The following is a 20,569-nucleotide window of genomic DNA, read 5'->3' as shown; positions in this document are numbered from 1 at the left end:
GGGAGAATTTCTGAGTTGCAATCCACACTGCTGTGAGGGCCCTGGGAGAACCCAGATTCTCCAGGCTGGGAGAAGCTGTGTGTCAATCAAGAGACAAGGAAAATTCTTCAGAGCCTGGAGGAGCCCAGGCCAATCCCTTCTGAAACACAACTGAACCACAGAGGCTGAGCCAACACCATCATCGTGGTACTCCAGCAAGTCCTGCGGCTGAGGGGCCTCACACCCTGGCTCCCTACAACCTCTCCTCCCCCCTCTGCCTTTATCCATTTGCCCTCATTTTTAACCTACCAGGTGCACCACCCCTACTAACTCATCCAGCAACAGAGCCGCAGTCCTTCAGCACCGCATGGCCAAGAGTCTCGTAACATGAACAAATAAATGTGAAAGAAGCTGAGTCACCTTCACACTTATTTAAAAGGGAGATCCCAGTTGGTTATGATCATCAGAGAAAAGGAAAAGAATAAAAAAATACAAATCCATAGATTCGACTTATAATGAAAAGCAGTTGTGTTCCAAGTTGGGTTTTACTGGAAGGGTCACCTGGAGAATTGTTTCTTAGTCATGAGGTTAAAGCAGTTAAGGAACTGCTTGAGCTCCTGGGTGAGCAGGGTGGTGGGGGCCCCCCACGAATGTCTCTCTGATGAGATGTGTTTCCTGCCAGGTTTCGCCTCGTGCCCTTTTTGACTGAGCTGAGGGCAGTGATGGACTGGGTGTGGACGGACACAACCTTGAGCCTGTCCAGCTGGATCTGTGTGGAGGACATCTATGCTCACATATTCATCCTGAAGTGTTGGCGGGAGTCGGAGAAGGTAAGAAGCCAGGAGATGTGCCTTATTCCTGTCTGCTTCTCTTAGATACAGGCTGGTTATAAGATGAATGTGAGCTTCTGCTCACAATGAAGGCATGAGGCAAAAACTACCACAACCTATAAATGTCCCAGTGATTTCCAACCCACTAGAGTTGGGAATTTAGACTTACTGCCGTCATAGTCGTCAATAGCATCCAGATGTTTTCTTCTTTCGGCAACTTCATATTGTAGTTATTTTTAAAAAATGGTATATTGCTTGATATATCCCAACAACTCTTAAATGGCTCCTTTGGGAGCAGAAAGGAATGTGATGTTATAGAGAAAAGTGGGGCTGGTGGTGGCTTGGACTCATGCTTACTTCTGACTCACTTTTTGAAGAGGGATGGACAATTTAACCTCTTTGTGCAAAGAAAACTGAAGTGCAAATATCTGCTTATTCTGCTAGGCTGAATACTACGGTTTAAGTATGTGTAGATTACTATTATTTATTGCACTTCTCAAAAGTTTAATATATGAAAGAAGAGTCTGTTGCATAAGAGCAATAGGAATACCCAAAAAACATTAGCTGGGGTGGTATGAAATATCTTTCTTTCCTGTCTCAAAATACCCTCCTTGAAAAAGCCTCCTCTGTATCATTCCTGGTGTGTTCTGCAGCTTTCCCTGGGAATTTCAGCGTTACAGTCATGGGGCCTGTTGTACTGTAGTCTCTGTGTTTATGGGTTTGTGAAGTGAGGGAGATGGGGCTGGCAATACACTTAAAATCATATTTGCTTGTCCTAATTTCTAAGGAGCAGAGGAGTTGACAGGATGCCAGAATATGAGAGCCTCTCTATCAAAGGAACATTGAGGGTAGCAACTAGGGTGACAAAGGGTCTGGAAATCCTGACACACAAGGAAAAGTAGGAAGAACTAGGGATTGTTTGGTCTAAAGTAGAAAAAAAAATAGGGGTACGTGTGCAGAAAAAGTAGATGTTTTTAACAATTTGAAATGTTGGAAAGAGATGAGAAATTGAAATTAATTTGCGAGACTTAAGAAAAACAGAATTAAGACAAGTAGGCAAAAGCTCCAGTATGTTTCAATGGAATATAAGGAATTTCTAACAACCAAAGCTACCCCAAAGTACACGCAAAGGATCACACACAGGGGACTCATGAAACCTCTACCCTAAGTCTACTTCAGACCCTGGAATCACTCATTCAACAGATATATCAGTTGTCTGTTGTTGCTAACAAACTGTCTCCAAATACAGTGGTTTAAAAAACAACTCTTTAATTGGGGCACATACACACCATGGAATACTATGCAGCCATAAAAAAGAATGAGATCATGTCGTTTGCAGATACATGGATGAAGGTGGAAGCCATCATTCTTAGCAAACTAACACAGGTACAGAAAACCAAACACCGAATGTTCTCACTCATAAGCGGGAGCTGAACAATGAGAACACATGAACATCACACACCAGGGCGTCAGGGGGTAGGGGGCAGGGGGAGGGAGAGTATTAGGACAAATACCTAATGCATGGGGGGCTTAAAACCTAGATGATGTGTTGATAGGTGCAGCAAACCACCATGGCACATGTATACCTATGTAACAAACCTGCACATTCTGCACATGTATCCTGGAACTTAAAGTAAAATAAAATAAAATAAAGTAAAATAAAATAAACAATCACTTTATTTGCTCACAATTATGTGGGTCAGCAGTTTGGGCTGGGCTCCACTGGACAGTCTTGCCTGGGGTCGGTCCTGTGGCTGCTATCGTCTGGTGGTCCAATTTGGTGTTATTCGATGGTGTCACTCAGATGCCTGCAGGTTGCATCTGGCTCTTAGTCAGGCCTCTCTCTCCATGTATTCGCTCATCCTTAGGGAGACAAGCCCAGGCTTCTTCCCCTGGTGGCGGCACATTCCAAGAGAACGAGAGGGAAACCTGCAAAGCCCTGTGAGGCCTAGGCTCAGAGTTCCACCACCAGTGCTTCTACCACATTCTTCTACTTGGAGCAAGTTTAAAGGCCAGCCTAGATCCAAAGGGATGGAGAAAATGATGGGGTTGGCAAAGTCATGTTGCAAAGGGTCATGCCTACAGGATTGAGATGAATTTGAGGCCTTTATTTTTGCAGCCTACTGTAAACATTGACTAAGCACATTCTTACGTGCCCAGAACTCTGCTAAGCATGAGAGTAGAGTGGTGACCCAAACATACAATGCCTCACCATCACGGAACTGATGGCTCAGTGGACAGAAACAGGTGTTAATAAAATGGTGACAGAAGCTGAATGATGAGAACACATGGACACGTGGGGTGGAACAACACACACTGGGGCGGGCCTGTCATGGGTTGGGGGGAGTGAGGAGGAAGAGCATCTGGAAGAATGGCTAATGGACACTGGGCTTAATACCTAGGTGATGAGATGATCTGTGCAGCAAACCACCATGGCACACGTTTAACTATGTGACAAACCTGCACATCCTGCACATGTACCCCTGAACTCAAAATAAAAGGTGAAGAAAAATAAAATGGTGACATAAATAAATGCAATATATATGACAGATTCTTTGGCAGAGGGGCATGTGATACTTTGAGAGCCTCAGGAAGGTAGGGCGTAGGTCTGAAACAGAGAGCTAATGGAAGAGTGTAAGTTGACTGGGTACAGGGAAAGCATCTACATTTTTATCTTGGTTCCTAGGTCCTTTGCCCTGACCCTTGTCTCCTCTCCTCCACTGTTACAGGGAGTTATTCAGTGGATCTTTTGCCATCCGTTGAATAAAGAGCATATCTTTATTCGCTAGATAAGGCCTTGACACATCTTTGCACTGTCTGAAACATCCTCTCCACCTCCTCATTGCCTAACTCCTTCCCAACCTCCAGATGCCAATGTAGACACCTCTGTTTCCATGGACCTGCCCTAACCCCTCAAGTCTAGACCCCATCTTTCACTGTGGGCCCCAACAACCCTTAGTACTTACCACATTGGGGCTTGTTGTCTCTTTTTCTCTCTATTATCAGCTCTGTGATGGCAAGCTCAGTGTCTGTTCATCCATATATGGTCTAGGAATCACTTAATACCCTGAACCTAGACACGCAGTAAATGTTTGTTGAGCAACAACTAAAAAGAGTTGGCTATTTACAAATGCACATATCTCAGTACCTCCCTATGCTGTCCTGGCTACCTGAAATAGATCCACTCATCCTCTCTTGTCTCTGACTCTCTGGAGCTTAAGCTACTGGTTCTTTCCTGGTTTACCTTCTATCCTACTCTTCTATCCTCATCTATTCATTCCTTCCACATTTTTAGACCCAGAGAGAGAAGAGAAATTCAAGAAGCCAAATATGTAGAGTTTGGGATACGTGAGTACTGAGAATAGATGTTGAATCTTACATTCACCAGATTGCTGGTGATCTTTGCACAATCAGTTTCAAAGTTAGGATGGGTGCTGACACAGAACTGCAGGGACTTAGGAGCTCACTGGAGGCAGCGTCTTGGAGGGATCAAGCCCAACAAGGGCACAGAGAGATGATTGGTTCTAAAGAGAAACAAGCCCAGAGGATAATTTCAAAATGGAGAGTGTTTGGACCTCTCTGGAGATGGTAAGGAAAAGCCAGAAGAAATTAGTAAAAATTCTAGTATCAGGAAGTTCTGATGGGGGTCTGGAGATTGTAGAGTCAGAGGCACAAGTGAGCGAGTCAGTTGTGGCAAAGAGCCATCACCATCCTGCCGAAAGGGCAGGAGGAGGAGAGGCCAGTAAGGAGCAATCCTGTGCCAGCAGCCTGCGTTCTCCATAAGATGGGGGAGCTCCTCTGCCGAGAGCATGGGAAGACAAGGCCCTTCAGGTACAAGAGCTGCCAGAAGGCTCGGGAAACTGACAGTGAGACGCTGTTTCACTTGGGCGAACAGGTCACGGTGCTTAGAAAGGGGGTTTCCAAATCACAAAAGCCCCTGAATGATCCCACCCAGTGTGACCATCTACACGGATGCAAGACCATGTTTGCTGGAAGAAGCGGCAGCTGCCCTGTTCTTCAGCTCACTGCCTTGGAGCCACTAGGTGACATTTTTCACACTGTCATGAGGTGGTTGCAGCCACCGCCCTGCCTCCCAATGAGGGAAGGCTCGTTCTGGCCTATAACTCGAGGCATGCATGCCAACAAAGACTTAAATTACCTTTTTATTTTAAAGAAATAAGAAGCCTCATTTTAATATATCACAGCTACTCAAGTATATACTTCCGTTCTATGCCAAACCAATGGCTACTTCAGGATATTAGCCTTTGAGATCATCCACGGCAAAACTTCCTGAGACACTTAGGTAAGTGGGAGGTGATACTGGGGAGTCTGAATGAATCTGGCCCTGGTTAGCACTAGTCTGAAAAGTTACTATTATTGATCCCCTGTCTGGAATGAAGTGGAATAATAAGCTGCTCTTAACAGTAACTCTTCCTGGGTATGATTCCACATTGAATGTCACAGGCTGCAGGGGCTTTACAAACACACTTTATGAAGCAAGAGCAATAACCTGAAAGGCAAAATGTTGGTGTGAGCACACACAGTGCAGGCCACTCACTCTTATTCTGCTTATACCATCACTTCCATGCACCACTTTCCAGAACATTTCAGGAAGCTGATTGGAAATGCAGTGCAACAGGAACACCAAGCAGGAAGCACAGTGAGGAGCTGAGTTACCAGTGGCTGCAGTGAGCCATGATCACGACACTGCACTCTGGTCTGGGCAGCAGAGCAAGAGACTATCTCAGGGGAGCAGAGCAAGACACTATCTCAAAAAATAAAAAAGAAAGAGTTGAATGGCCTAGGAAAGCGGTAATGGAGCAGCACAGGACAGGAAGGGGACAATGCCTTTGACAAGGGAGGGGAGGCTGAATGTAGTGGCTCACGCCTGTAATCCCAGCACTTTGGGAGGCTGAGGCAGGTAGATCACTTGAAGTCAGGAGTTCAAGACCAGCTTGGCCAACATGGTGAAACCCTGTCACTACTAAAAATACAAAAAATTAGTCGGGTGTGGTGATGTGCGCCTGTAGTCCCAACTACTTGAGAGGCTGAGGCATGAGAATCTCTCGAACCCAGGTGGTGGAAGTTGCAGTGAGCTGAGATTTTACCACTGCACCCCAGCCTGGGCGACAGCAAGACTCCATCAAGAAAAAAAAAAAAAAAAAACAGGCCGGGCGCAGTGGCTCACGCTTGTAATCCCAGCACTTTGGGAGGCCGAGGCGGGCAGATCACAAGGCCAGGAGATTGAGACCATCCTGGCTAACACAGTGAAACCCCGTCTCTACTAAAAATACAAAAAAATTAGCCAGGCGTGGTGGCGGGCGCCTGTAGTCCCAGCTACTTGGGAGGCTGAGGCAGGAGAATGGCATGAACCCAGGAGGTGGAGCTTGCAGTGAGCCAAGATCGCGCCACTGCACTCCAGCCTGGGCGACAGAGCAAGACTCCGTCTAAAAAAAAAAAAAGAAAAGAAAAAAGAGGAAAGACAGAGAGAGAGAGAAAGAGAAAGAGAGAGAGAAAGAAGGAAGGAAGGAAAGAAAAAGGAAGCAAGGGAGGGAGGAAGGGAGGGAGGGAGAAAATTTCGAGAGGAGGGGAAAATTGGCTGCATAATTTGAGATGGATCAAGAGGCCTTTCCCCTGTTCTCCCCTGGAAAGGCAGTGTGAGGGCTGAGCAGAACGAGGGAGGAGCCTCTGGGAATTTTTGAGATGAACCTCAAAGAGACTGGCCTTCAGGAGAGGAACCAATGTGGTCCCACTTCAGGTGGAACAGACTAAAACCGCCCTTGGCAGAGATACATTAATCTTTTTTAACTTGCAAAACTTTCATGATCCAGTGTGGGTGCTGTTGGAGAGGAGTGGCCTATGATCTAAATTTGCCTCACTGAGAAAATAATGAAAGAGCAAATCTATACACTTGTTTGCATATACATGTGTGGAAGCATGTATGTGTGTATATATATATGTGAATATATATTTCATATTTTAAAATATGGGACCCTAGTCTTCCTTTCAATATAGAAAATTGGGAAAAAAATCAAAATACACTGCTACTCCTATCCGTATTTGATGCTGTTGAAAATAGTCAACAGTATCAAATGCCAGTGCAAAAATATCAAAATGCACTGCTACCATCTGAACTTCATGCAATCTCCATAGTGCAGAACCATAGGGTGCATTGCCTTATGCACACTGAATGCAGAGTGCACTACGCACTGGCCCTGGCCCACCACCCAGTCAAGCCTCCATTCTCATGTTTCCGGCACCATCTTTGGCACTTAGTGTCCAGGCTTGTAAAAGCCACTGTAGTCATGTCCTGTACTGACTCCCAGGTCTCTCTCCTGGTTTGTAATCTATGGCTAGTGCCTATGGGTAAATGGTAGATTGTTTTTCCTTACCTTAATCTGCTGAAATGAATGGATCCCTCTTGAAGATAAATCACATTGCCAAGTCAGGGAGTGGGGTTGACCCCATGTTCTGCATGTAGCTTGGCCTGAGGGGTAACCCTGAAAGGGTAGAGGTCATGGAGCAGCAACACTGAAGAAAGAACACACATGTAGATCAGAAGCAGGTTCAATGCCAGACAGCACAGCTCCAACTTCCACTTGTCCATAGTCTCTAAGCAGGGGGCTTAGTGGGTCCTTCATGAATCTATATTAAAGCAAACAGAAGTGCTCCCAGCCTTACCGGTGCACAGGCTCCTGTAGGAGAGTGAGCCCCTGCAACACGCACCTGCCTCTCCCCACTCCCTGCAGCCAGCGCCCAGAGGGGGCTCTTCTAATCATACAAATCTTACTTTAGGTCTCGAACAACATTGTCTTTAACAACACGTATCATGAATTCAATTAAAAATCATGTTTTTCCACCCTCCAAGGGCAGGGAAGGGTCAACTGAAAGGCACAGATTTTAAATATTCAGGAATTAAAAGTAAAGTATCTTTCTCTCACATAATCCCTTAAAACCAGAAGGTTCATTCGGCCGGATACTTGATCCCTTGGTCCAGGAGTTCATCACCAGCAAAACCCACCCACAGTCTTGAAGGGAGAAGGCCGCTCAAGTCCTGTTGGCCCCTGTGGAACCACCAGGGGGTATTGGAGCGACCTCAGGACAGCTTCACATCACTACCTAACTGCATTTTGAGATTGGGACAAGGCTGCTATCCCCATTTCAGAGCAAACAGAGAAGATTCAGGGCCAAATCCATGTTCCCAGCACCACAGGAAGAGCACTTGCCCTCCCCCAATTCCAGTGCCTGCGGGAAAGCTCCTGAGCCTGAGCCTGAGCCTTGTCTGAACTCTCTGTTGCAGAGATACCCTCAGCCGCGGGGTCAGAAGAAGAAGAAAGTGGTGAAGTATGGCATGGGAGGAATGATCATCGTCCTGCTCATCTGCATTGTCTGGTTTCCTCTTCTCTTCATGTCTTTGATCAAATCTGTGGCTGGGGTCATCAACCAGCCCCTGGACGTCTCCGTCACAATTACCCTGGGAGGGTATCAGGTGATCTCCGTGCATACCCCACCTACCAGAGCCTTGCCCCACGCCACACTCCTTTATGATAGCTGCCTGTAGGGTGTTTAGTTATGGGCTGCCAACCCCGCTGTTAGCAATTGACTGCTCAGCAAATACATTATGTATGAATGAGGTGCAGAAGACATTGATAGACTAGTTCCCCTCTGGTCTTGAGCACAGGAATAATCACTCCAAAAAGAGATCTCAGATGCCATTTATCATGGGATAAACATATCCTACATAAATGGGCTGATATCCTACATAAATGTTTTTCTTTTGACTCAGGATGCAGAGAAGAGCTGGGGAATATTGACAACACTGTTCTCTTTGTTTTCCAGCCTATTTTCACAATGAGTGCCCAACAAAGCCAGTTGAAAGTTATGGACCAGCAGAACTTTAACAAATTTATACAAGCTTTTTCTAGGGACACCGTAAGTAAATCCCTATAGTAGATTTCTGTGAAAACCTCTCATCTAGGGAAGTTCACTCATTGTCATTTAATGCTTTGCCATGGCTTCAGGTGGTGGGAAGGAGGATTTTTCAGGGTTTATCAGTTACATACAGCAGATTCCTGGCCACTGGCTACTTTGATAATCTAAGAAGTTATGTCTATGTTGTTGGACATTAGTGGTAATAAACATTTAAATATTGATCCATTTTAAAAATTGTTTAACTTTTTGAATTGTGGTATATATTCATCTCTTGACTAGTAGGCCTACTCTGGGAATCTGTCCTAAGAAGTAATTCAGAATATGAGAATGCTCTATCTAGGCACTGGCTTATGAGTGCATTCTCTGCATTAGCAGAACTGGAGGCAATTTGCGGTTCAGCAAACAGGAGCTGGTTGAGGAAATTAAGGCAGATGTATTACATGAATTTGATTGGCAAGATACCCTAGAGTGGTCATAATAGGAGAAGGAGCTTCTACTTTTCATTTTATTTACGTGTCATGTTGTCCAAAGATTTTCTAAGCAACTTATTTTGTAATTAAAAAATTCATTAGAGACTATAAATGACATGACAATTTCTCAAGCTAAAACATAAATTTTAAAAAGGCTATTATTTTTAAAATTACAAAAAATAAGAAATACATCCCCTAAAACTTAACACAACAATTATGTTCTGGTAGCAGAAGGGTGGCTGATGTTATTCTCTTGTCTATATTCCACACTTTTAATAATATAACATAATCCTCATCATTAAAATTTGTCTTACAAATAATTTTTTTTTAATTTAAGAGAGTGAATAGGAAGGAGATGCTTCTTTCTTCTGTAAAATTATCACCTATAATGCACACTGTCAAAACTAATCTGGAACAATGAGCAGTTCTTCAGAGAGGGTTGGGATGTCCTGAGCAGATTGTTTTGTCTCTCTTATCAGAGAGACGTTCCCCCATAGGTGATAAATTTCCTTTTTGGTGGAAAGGAAAAAATGACACGAAATTATCTGTTTTTCCTTTATTGTTTAACTGGAATGATTCCATAGCTGTATTGATGGTAGCAACCGCTGGGATTGGGTAATGTAACTGGAAACTGCCCATACCTGTGGGTAAGGAAGCCAAATTAGTGCGATGGAACACTCAAGACCATCTGTTATAAAAATATTCCCTTCAAAGGGAGAAACCTTTTCCATACTGCCAGTTAAAAGGAAGAGTGACTGCTTTCTTTATACAGCATGATGCATATAATATATTTATGCATGTGCATTTGTGCACATACAGGGTGCTATGCAATTTCTGGAAAATTATGAAAAAGAAGACATAACAGTAGCAGAACTGGAAGGAAACTCAAATTCTTTGTGGACCATCAGCCCACCCAGTAAGCAGAAAATGATACACGAACTCCTGGACCCCAATAGTAGCTTCTCTGTTGTTTTTTCATGGAGTATTCAGAGGTAGTTACTGTATTTCCATGTATAATTTATCCCTTTCCCCAGTCTAAACATGGAGTTGGGGGATGGAGGGTGTGGTGGGATGGAAGAACGGAAACTTTAGATTAATGTGGATCTTACTTTATCATTATAGCCTTGGGAACTTACCTTCAATGCCAAAGCTAACATTTTTGTTTATTAAATAATGACTTGCCTAGGAATCACTAACCAGACTAAGAACTTCTCAGTTTTCCTTTTTTGTAGTTTTTAGCTAACTTTAGTTTTTTGGTTTTGGGGTTTTTGTTGTTGTTGTTGTTTTTTATTTTTGCATTTCAAAATCCACTGTATTTTATTACCTTAAGGTACAATTGGTGAAACAATTAACACTTAAATTTCAAATGTTTCTTACTATAATGCAAAATAGTATTACTCTGAACACCTCCCTCGTGCATCACTTACAGCACTATTATAAATCTACCACAGGGAGCCTCTCCACTTAGGTTTTCCTCATGCATCTTACATTTCACTGTCCATAATCTTCCATGGAAAAGGAAGTGAATTATGCCCACCTGAGACAGAAAGGCCGTTCCTAGCTCTGATGCAGCAAGAACTGGCCACGTGCTTTCACATAAACACTAGAAACGAAGGCAGAGCATCAAGTGATTTGAAAGTTGATTTAAATTAATATGTGGTTTTTAGAAAATCTAAAATTGTTTCAATGCAAACAAATTTTTGAATGTAACTATAAATCTCCAAAAAAATCAATATCCTGCTCCTTATAAATTGAAATCCAAATAAATCATATTTATTATAAATATAAATATTTATAATATTTATAAATATTTAAAAGTTGGATTATTCTAGATAATAACTTGTTTTTAAAGAAAGGCTGACTGAGTTCTGTGAGCAAGAGAGGGTAGAGAGAAGAGAGTCAAGGTGATGATTTACAAAATGAAACAGTCTGGGTGAATTTTACAACTTTCACGAAAGGCTGAAGTTTGGTCTTAATGATAAATTTCAGGCCGATTGTGGTGGCTCACACCTGTAATCCTGGCACTTTGGGAGACCGAGATGGGCAGATCACTTGAGGCCAGGAGTTTGAGACCAGCCTGGCCAACATGGCGAAACTCCGTCTTTACTAAAAATACAAAAATCAGCCGGGAGGTAGTAGCACATGCCTGTAATCCCAGCTACTCAGGAGGCTGAGGCAGGAGAATCGCTTTAACTGGGGACGCAGAGGTTGCAGTGACAGAGCAAGATTTCATCTCAAAAAAAAAAAAAAAAAAAAAGAAAGAAAAAGAAATTGCAGCCTCTGGAGGCCCAGATTATCACTTGCATTCCACCAATACTAGGGAAGCCCTACCTGACCCCCTTCCCAGGTGTGAGATGCGAGGGCAGCTTGACTGTCTCCGAAGGGAGAGACGTGAGAGTCCTCTCTGCCCAGCCTGAGCCAGTGGCCAGCACGTGGCCCCTGCTTTGTTTTTCCTTGTGTTGGTAGAAAGAGCATATCTTAGCAGAAGTTCTCACATCCAAATATTGCATCCAAAGCCCAACAGTTTAGTGATGCAGTTTTGGGAACCTCAACATAATACACTAGTTGATTAACTTAGTTCTTTCATCACAGTTTTGAGATTTAGAACCCTAAGCAAGCTTATTTGGGCAGGCAAGTAGTAGGTTCATTTGGGTCCATGAGACCAACTTGTTAGTTAGAATTAAGAAAGAAGCATGACAGGTACAGAAGAATGCCTTCTGGCATCTAACATTTACAAGGAAACAGTTAAAAAAAAATTCAAAGTGGGGCTGTTCAGAATGTAAAGAACTCCTTCAATCCCATTTTCTCCTTTTAAGTGTCCCAAATTCCTCATATCTGATTCTGTACAAATTACCAAAAATTTACTTTCTAGCCTTTTCTTTAAAGAGCTACCCCCCAAAAAAAACACAAAACAAAACAACAAAACAATTAAAATTCAATTTCTGACTGAATATTCTTTTTAACACATGGAGTTTGTTTATTGCCGTGGAGACTAACATCATTGGGTTGATATAAGACTATTTTAGAAACTCATATTAAAACATCAAGATGGGTTCCCTTTTGGTCAGCAGGTTCCTCCTCTTTCTCACCTTCAACTCTGTTTTAAAAGTGTCTGTGGCCTCCTTGGGTTCTATTAACTCGATTGTCTAAGAAGCTGAGCATTGAGGTGAAGTAGACTGAAAGGGTCGGGATTGACAATTGTGGACCCAATGAAAACGTGGTGACATTAATCAAATTAAGAGTTAAATATGTTGTAAATCTCTTTTCCAGACTTCTGAATAATCACTGACATTAAGCTTTTTTTTTCTTCACAGAAACTTAAGTCTGGGTGCAAAATCGGAAATAGCAACAGATAAGCTTTCTTTTCCTCTTAAAAATATTACTCGAAAGAATATCGCTAAAATGATAGCGGGCAACGGCACAGAAAGTTCAAAAACACCAGTGTAAGTGTATTTTTCCTACTAATAGAGCTTTGTTAGGTATATGCAGCTGGTACAAAATGTCCATCTACAGATTCATGTGTATGAGGAATGCAACTTCATTCTTTGGTAACACAAAGTTAATTTCTATTTGGAGGCCCCATTTTGCAAGATTAAAGAAACTTAATCTCAGCTATGGAGTTTTCTGTCCACTGTCCCCAGGATTATGTCTATGTTCCAAATGAGGGTTTGGGCCAGGCATGGTGGCTCATGCCTGTAATCCCAGCACGTTGGGAGGCTGAGACGGGTGGATTCCCTGAGGTCGGGAGTTCAAGACCAGACTGACCACCATGGTGAAACCCTGTCTCTACTAAAAATACAAAGATTAGCCAAGCGTGGTGGTGCACATCTGTAATCCCAGCTACTCGGGAGGCTGAGGCATGAGAATCGCTTGAACTCTTGAGGCGGAGTTTGCAGTGAGCCTAGATCACGCCACTGCACTCCAGCCTGGGCAATAGAGTGAGACTCCATCTCAAAAATAAATAAATAAATAAATAAAAACAAATGAATGAGGGTTTGTATGGTGCCAGGCTCCAGGGAGCTCATCAGTGCATGGAAAGTGCTGGCCCGCTGGGCTTCCATTGAGACAGACATTATTCTTCCAGGTCTGTCTTCAGTCTGCAGAGTGGCTGTCTCCCTCAGCTATTGGGACCCATTTTGGGGCACACTAGAAATCATCATGCTGATTCTCATGCTATTTGGAGCTGTGGGACTCTGGCAGGTCCACCTGGGTTCACATGGCCCTATACAGTATATGCCCAGTGGTACCCCATTCTCCCTGCCCTGCCCCGGGGGTACTGGGCTCTTGGTGTCTCCAAGGGCCCTATTCAGGAATGGGACATGGGACTGCACTAAAATGACCCAGGCCTCTTGTCATTCATGTCTGCCACCTGATCGTGGGTACCCACTTCACTCGTTCAATCTCAGTGGAAAGAGGTGGGGCTCAAGGGTCCCTTCTTAGGGAGCCACTAGTGTCAAGCACATTCTCCTCCCCACTCTCTGTCCACCTGGCCCAAAAAGTACTGATCTCATCTCTAGATGACAAACCTTGCTCTTATCTGACCATAATCACCAAAAGCCAGACAAAGGCCCTGTGAGACCCTTTTCTACTATTATCCTGCCCCTGGGTCTCTGAATGCAGGTAGAGTATACAGGGTTGAGGAGGACAAGGGGTAAAAGGAAATTTGGGAAAAAAATATTATATATCTCAAAATACCATCCTGCCACTTAAGTACTCCACTTCCAACAGATGCAAGCTGAGATGTTTAGATTCTAATATATGAACTAGCAAGAAAAAAATGATATGGATCTAAAACTGCTAAACAAAATAGTTCAGGCATCCACCAGTGATGCCCCCAGTTTTGTCCTCCAGACTGCTCTGGCCCCATTGTAATGCATGGAATATATGGATCACCAGGGTGCAGGCCTTAGAAGTGTTCCCAGACTGAGATATGTTTTGCGACTCACTAAAGTTGAAGGGCCCTTGGAGACTGTCAGATCCTCTCCTATCACTTCCCAGAGGAGAAGGCATATCTACTCAAGAATGTATTCAAGGCACTGGGCTTGTGAGAGGCAGAGGTCACTCGAGGTCCAGGCCACCATCTCTCTTCACCTCTCACTCCCCTCTAGATGAATTCATGCAGTCTACTTGTGTATTAGTCCATTCTCATACCACTAATAAAGACATACCTGAGACTGGGTAATTTATAAAGGAAAGAGGTTGAATTGACTCACAGTTCCACACGGCTGGGGAGGCCTCACAATCATGGCGGAAGGTGAAGGAGGAGCAAAGGCACATCTTACATGGCGGTGGGCAAGGGAGCGTGTGCAGGGGAACTGCCCTTTCTAAAACCATCAGATTTCATGAGACTTATTCACTATCACAAGTACAGCATGATGATGGAGGAAAACCTGCCCCCATCATCCAATTATCTCCCACCAGCCCCTCCTATGACATGTGGAGATTACGGGTGCTACAATTCAAGATGAGATTTGGGTGGGGACACAACCAAACCATATCAGCCTGATTATAGATATGTTTGAAAATCTAAAAATTAAAATTTGAAGCATGCTCGATGGAATGGATAAGAATTAGAGGATCCTAGCAAGAAATAGTGCCCCTTGACTTCAGAAACAAGCTGCAGAATTGGGAAAAGGCCTGTGGCTGTTTGTAAGCCATCACCCAGCTTGTTGTACAGACTTACATGCAGATCCAGATAAAGCTCAGTGAATTTGCTCCACATGAGAGAGTTTTGATTGTAATAGGAACCCGTAAATTATGATGTCTACACATTGTACAGATATATGAAACTTTCACCATTATTTGGTGATACGAGGTCAACAATAACAACAAAAAATCAATTTTAGGTGGGTAGAACAACTAAAATGTAATTATATCTTTTTTTTCTTAATGTACAGGACCATAGAAAAGATTTATCCATATTATGTGAAAGCACCTAGTGATTCTAACTCAAAACCTATAAAGCAACTTTTATCTGGTAAGAAAGAAAAATTTGTTTCAGAATTGTTTTCAATCCTAGTTTTATTCAACAGTTTGTGTTTTGGGCCTTCATCAAACCACTTTCTAGTTATCTCTTCCTGTGTGACAGACGTATAAAACCCCTGCCTGCCTTCACTAGCCCAAAGGAGTCACTCACTCAGCTGGGGCCCACATTCTTCATTTTCTCTTTTTCATCGATATGGAACTTGATTGACTTATATTCACACCAAGTTTCTTATAGTACTGATTCATCAGATTATAGACTTGTTTCTATTAGCAGCCAGATTACTGACAGGAAACTGCCTCATACATTGTTAAATATGTCTGCCCCTCACAATAAGAACAGTAAAACGATAGCATGAAATGTACTTGATTCAGCCCAAGGATTAGTAGTATCACTAGAGGCACTTTAGTGATTGAATTTCCCCACTATAACTTGGATGGTATAAATTCATGTTTCTGGATTCTATTAATTATCAAGAATTGCTTGACTTCATGGCTTGAACCAGAAACAGATGTATAGATCTGGACAACGTGGAAAACCAGTGCAGTTATCTGGCACACATTCATTCATTCTCCAACATGGGCCACTACGCACTAGGCAATAGGCCAGGCGCTGGAGCCTGGGCTCCGTGCTGCTGTGTTTAGCTAGAAAGACGCAGACATAAGTGAAGAGTTGGAAAGCCACACAGAGATTGGCCTAGTAGAGGCCCAATGGAGGGCCCTGGGGATGGGCAAAAGGCCGGGCTCCACATCACACACCTTTCTTCCTCAGCAGTAAATAAGTATCTCTTGCAAGGTATTTGCAAGATGCATTAAGAAGTTTGCTATTTCCCTTTCAGTCAGGAATAGTGGTAGAAATGTTTCATCTGGACGTGCAGATTGCTCAACAATCAGTAATTTCCCATGAAATAATTCTGTCCCTCCACAAGCTCTTCCCGAGGTGACTCTGTGCTGCAAGCTCCTGTGTTTCCTCCTTACAGCTGTCTCCCGACTTCAGAACCAACATTCTTCCTGTTCCTGTGTGTTCTGCGTGGCTTACCTTCTTCCTTGAAAAGGACTTTGGCTCTAATAGGATAATGCTGTGCCTTACTCTTCTTCATTGATCCATCTTCCACGCCATAGACATTTTTTGTCAAGTACCATTCTTGGATTCCTACCATCTGGGACAAGCTTGTCCAACCTGCAGCCCATGGGCTGCATGTGGCCCAGGACAGTGTTGAATATGGCCCAACACAAATCTGTAAACTTTCTTAAAACATTATGAGATTTTTGTATGGATTTTTTTAGCTCACAAGCTATCCTTGGTATTAGTACATTTCCTGTGTGACCCAAGACAATTCTTCTTCCAATGTGGCCCAGGGAAGCCAAAAGATTGAACACCTGTGATCTAGGAATTTAGTATGAAATGATGCTGATGTGGTTCCCACCTTCACACAGTTTAGTTTATAGTTCACCACCACGTTTCTCAGGGGAAGCACCAGTATCATTGGCAGGAGTGGAATCTTCTTAGAAAGACCTATACAATGTCACTACAAGCTTTTTACCCTATCTTTTACAACTCTTTTGCATTCACCCTAAACTCCAATAAAAGTAATCACTGACCCGATATTATGGTTCTCAGAGATTTGCTGAGCTGTGTCCTATCACTCTTCCTGAAATAAGCTTCCCTCCTCACCCACCTTCACCTATTGAAGTTCTCACTTGGCGAATCTCAGCTCAGAAGTTATCTCCTCTGTGAAGCACCCATGGAGCATACTATCCAGAAGTGGTCTCTCTAAGCCAACAGACCTTGTCAATGCTGGTCCCATGGTGGCTGTCATGTGCCCATAAATTATGCTTGTGTACACAGTCTTTTCCCATGGAGATAAGGAACAATGTTATATGCAATTTTGGAACCCTTTAGCACCTAATTGAGTGCCTTCCTCCTATGAGACATGCAACAAATGCTGGTAATATGAATGGACTGGTTGATTCGGTCACAAGTCAGCGATTTGGGTTTTTAAATGTCTACAGAGTCATTTGGGAATATCAGCTCAGCTGCTCAGGTGGTGGATCCTTCACTTTTGCCCTGTGGTTTTGCTGCCATGCCCATGTAGCAACAGCGGCTGACCTCTCTCACTGAAAAGGAAAAATCACTTACATACCCAGGGCCCTCTCTTCCTTGCCCATTTACGCTTCTAGTATGTCCATGCATCCTTTTCATCCTAGAACCTTATGCTATAGTTAGTAACCAGATTTTGCCATCTGAAAACTGTTGCTGTGCATGAAATCCTAAAATTCTCATGTCAACTTAATTTTGCATTTCTACCCTTCTAGAAAATAATTTCATGGATATTACCATCATTTTGTCCAGAGACAATACAACTAAATATAACAGTGAGTGGTGGGTTCTCAACCTAACTGGAAACAGAATATACAATCCAAACTCTCAGGCCCTGGAACTGGTGGTCTTCAATGACAAAGTCAGTCCCCCAAGTCTGGGGTTCCTGGCTGGCTATGGGTAAGGACTCATTGAACAATTCACAGTTACAAGAGTCTACTTCCGTATCATATAAAGTTGAGAGTGGGAAGCCTTTTATCTTCTTAGAATTCGCTAATTTTAGAGCTGCAGTATTAAAATGCACACATCCTTGTGTGCGCTTTATTTCAAAAAATGAGGCACCAGAGTCCCAAAGAGATCAAAACACCCAGTGTGACTCACACAGCCCAGGTATATGGCTTCTTTACTCCATGTCTTCCTGTTACGGCACAGTTTAATCCAATCCCATGTTTACATTTATAAATTGGCATAGAAATATCACTTTTCTGCTTAGATTTCCTTCTAATCCTTAGCAGATGGACCTATTAGACATCCCGCTTTTGAACTTCTGAACTATCGCATCATGTTCTGATGCTTAAATCCTAGGACACGCACATCCCCACAAGACACAAATATAAAATACTATATTTCTCAAAGTTAGCCTCATAAGAAATGATTTCCACCCAGAATTTTATAAAAATTAATCTGAGAGACAGTATTGCTAAAAGGAAAGGAGCCTGCCACAGAAAATCATATATAATTACACTTCCACAAAATATATTATATGGTTTATGCATTTAATATATGCAATAAAACCACCTAAAGTTCATACATGAAACGGTTGATTATTTCCAGATGTGAGATTGTAAAGGACTTTCATTTTTCAAGTCTAACAGCTATGTAACATATAATTCTATTTTCTATTTATAATAATTCTATAATAAAAAGTCAACTTTTTAACCAAAGGGAAAAAATGTAAGATTTGATATGCTTATTTCTGCTACAGAATTTGAGGGAAAATAATTTTTTTTCTTTTAGACATGCGTTTCTTTATTAACTATATTTAACTGCTATATGCAATTTCTACTTACTGTTTTTTTCAGTATTATGGGATTATATGCTTCAGTTGTCCTTGTGATTGGAAAATTTGTCCGTGAATTCTTCAGTGGAATTTCTCACTCCATCATGTTTGAAGAGCTTCCAAATGTGGATCGAATTTTGAAGTTGTGCACAGATATTTTTTTAGTTCGAGAGACAGGAGAACTGGAACTGGAAGAAGATCTCTATGCCAAATTAATATTCCTATATCGCTCACCAGAGACAATGATCAAATGGACTAGAGAAAAAACAAATTGAAACCTTAGAACACAGACTGCAAGTAATGTTAACATTTGAATTTTTTTTAAAAGCACAATATTCTCATAAGAGCTAAGCATTTCTAGTTCGATGGAAATGGTTTGTTTCTCTTCTGACAGGTAGACAAAAGGAGCTGATATCCTTCTGCAGTAAAAGCTACCTTGCAAGTTAAGGCACTGTTGAAAATGTTACTTGTAACTCCATTTCTCTGAAATCAGGGCTACCTGCATTATGTTTTAGTCAACAGTGTCTTGCATTCTGATTGACCATGTGAAGGAATCATTTACGGGCCCCGTCCCTAAGAGAAACAAAAGAGGAGTCAGAAGGAAAGATGCCTGTGTTTTCCTCTGTGGGGACCGTGCACTTCCTGGAGAGATGCTACAATGCAATATACAGCGCTCCATCCCCGCTGGGGAAGCTGCTGTGATGAGACTAGATGAGCCTTCAACACACTCAGAATATGCAACAGCAATAGGGGGCGGACAGCTCCTACCTGTGTTTCTAGGAGCAAAATAGAGGGAACTAATTGCCCGTGAAGACACCAGTGGAAGGATCAGCCTCATTCTAAGCAAAAACATAGTATTAGTGATACTCTTACTGCCTTATCTTAACCAAGGACTAATAGGATACCTTTCCATTAAACACCAGTGACTTCTCAGGAAAAAAAAAAAAAAAGCAGCAAAACAAATGATGTGTACACCTGCTTTGTTGTGGTCCAGCAGTGACCAGCTTCAATGAGGGGAACCATTCTAGAGGGCTGCGGTCTCCTGTGCAAACAGACATGAGGCAGAAGAGTAAAAAGACCAACCCAGTGGGACCTAGAATACTTTGTAACTCTTTAATAACTGAGGTCAGAACCGCTCTTCTGCCTTCCCCTTCCCTCAACGTGCTTTTTCCCATTTCCATGATTTAAGGCAATGGTTTTTCCAGTATGTGACATTTTCCTTCCTGTTTTTCAGGTATATCAAAGAGTTTACATATTCCAATTCACATTTTTACATCTGAGACGGGTTTTTTAAGTTCATAATTATGAAAGAAATATGTATATTGAGCTTGGGGAAATAAAAATGGCCTTTTCTTAAATTATTATTATTGGTAATACAACCTCTTCACTAAATAACAATGTGGCATGAAAAATTTATGATTGAAATGTAGTTTTCATTCCATATTAAGATACAGTTTCTGAGAAGAATCATTGAATGGACTAGAATATGTCAAAAATTGATCCTGTGTAGTTTGGGTTCAGGGCTGACTTAAAATAAAGCACATCCTGCAAAGTCATTTTAAGAATATTCCTTATTTTGCTTTTTTGCATGAAATAGAAAACGGATTGTTTTGATAGAGTATACAGTTTTTTTTAATCAACTGAAATAAGAATCCACTTCTTGCTGGTTCTGTTTTGTTTTGTTTTCCTCATATAAGCAGAAAACAACTAACAAATAATTTCCAAAAAGGAAACTATTACAGTGAATATGGAACTTTAAAAAAGTAGCAGACTTCAAATAATGTTGTGTCTTGTACAGAATTAATTAGTGCATATTTATTCTTAACACGGTGAAAGCCAGCACGCTTCCCCCTGTGGAAATAAACTGCTTCCATCATTGCAACAATAAACTCAAACCACTTAGCGGAACTCTTGCATAAAGGTCTAATTTCCCAACAGCAGAAAGAATCATGGTACATATCTGGTTGTGAGTTCTTTCTTTTAAAAAAAGTCAACA

General features: G+C 42.2%; 1 protein-coding gene across 12 annotated transcripts in view; it reads left to right on the top strand.

Annotated features, from left to right (window-relative positions):
- The window catches only part of PIEZO2 (piezo type mechanosensitive ion channel component 2), a 474,768-nt gene extending 454,639 nt beyond the window's left edge, over positions 1–20,129 (top strand). For 9 of the 12 annotated variants that reach the window (XM_024235892.3, XM_063716831.1, XM_054538165.2 and 6 more), the window contains 8 exons: positions 662–809; positions 8,110–8,298; positions 8,649–8,741; positions 10,031–10,203; positions 12,526–12,654; positions 15,109–15,188; positions 17,510–17,693; positions 18,596–20,129. In XM_024235892.3, the coding sequence (XP_024091660.3) occupies positions 662–809; positions 8,110–8,298; positions 8,649–8,741; positions 10,031–10,203; positions 12,526–12,654; positions 15,109–15,188; positions 17,510–17,693; positions 18,596–18,848 (1,249 nt within the window). In that variant the 3' untranslated portion in view covers positions 18,849–20,129. Of the gene's footprint in view, positions 1–661; positions 810–8,109; positions 8,299–8,648; positions 8,742–10,030; positions 10,204–12,525; positions 12,655–15,108; positions 15,189–17,509; positions 17,694–18,595 lie in introns of those variants that run through there. The other 3 variants (XM_063716832.1, XM_054538169.2, XM_054538171.2) reach the window with 2 other exon arrangements.
- Positions 20,130–20,569: the final 440 nt, after the last annotated feature.

Source organism: Pongo abelii, chromosome 17, assembly GCF_028885655.2.
Source record: "Pongo abelii isolate AG06213 chromosome 17, NHGRI_mPonAbe1-v2.0_pri, whole genome shotgun sequence".
NCBI classification, from domain to species: Eukaryota; Metazoa; Chordata; class Mammalia; order Primates; family Hominidae; genus Pongo; species Pongo abelii.
Note: the sequence above shows the minus strand (reverse complement) of the source record. Positions and strands in the feature narration are given on the sequence as shown.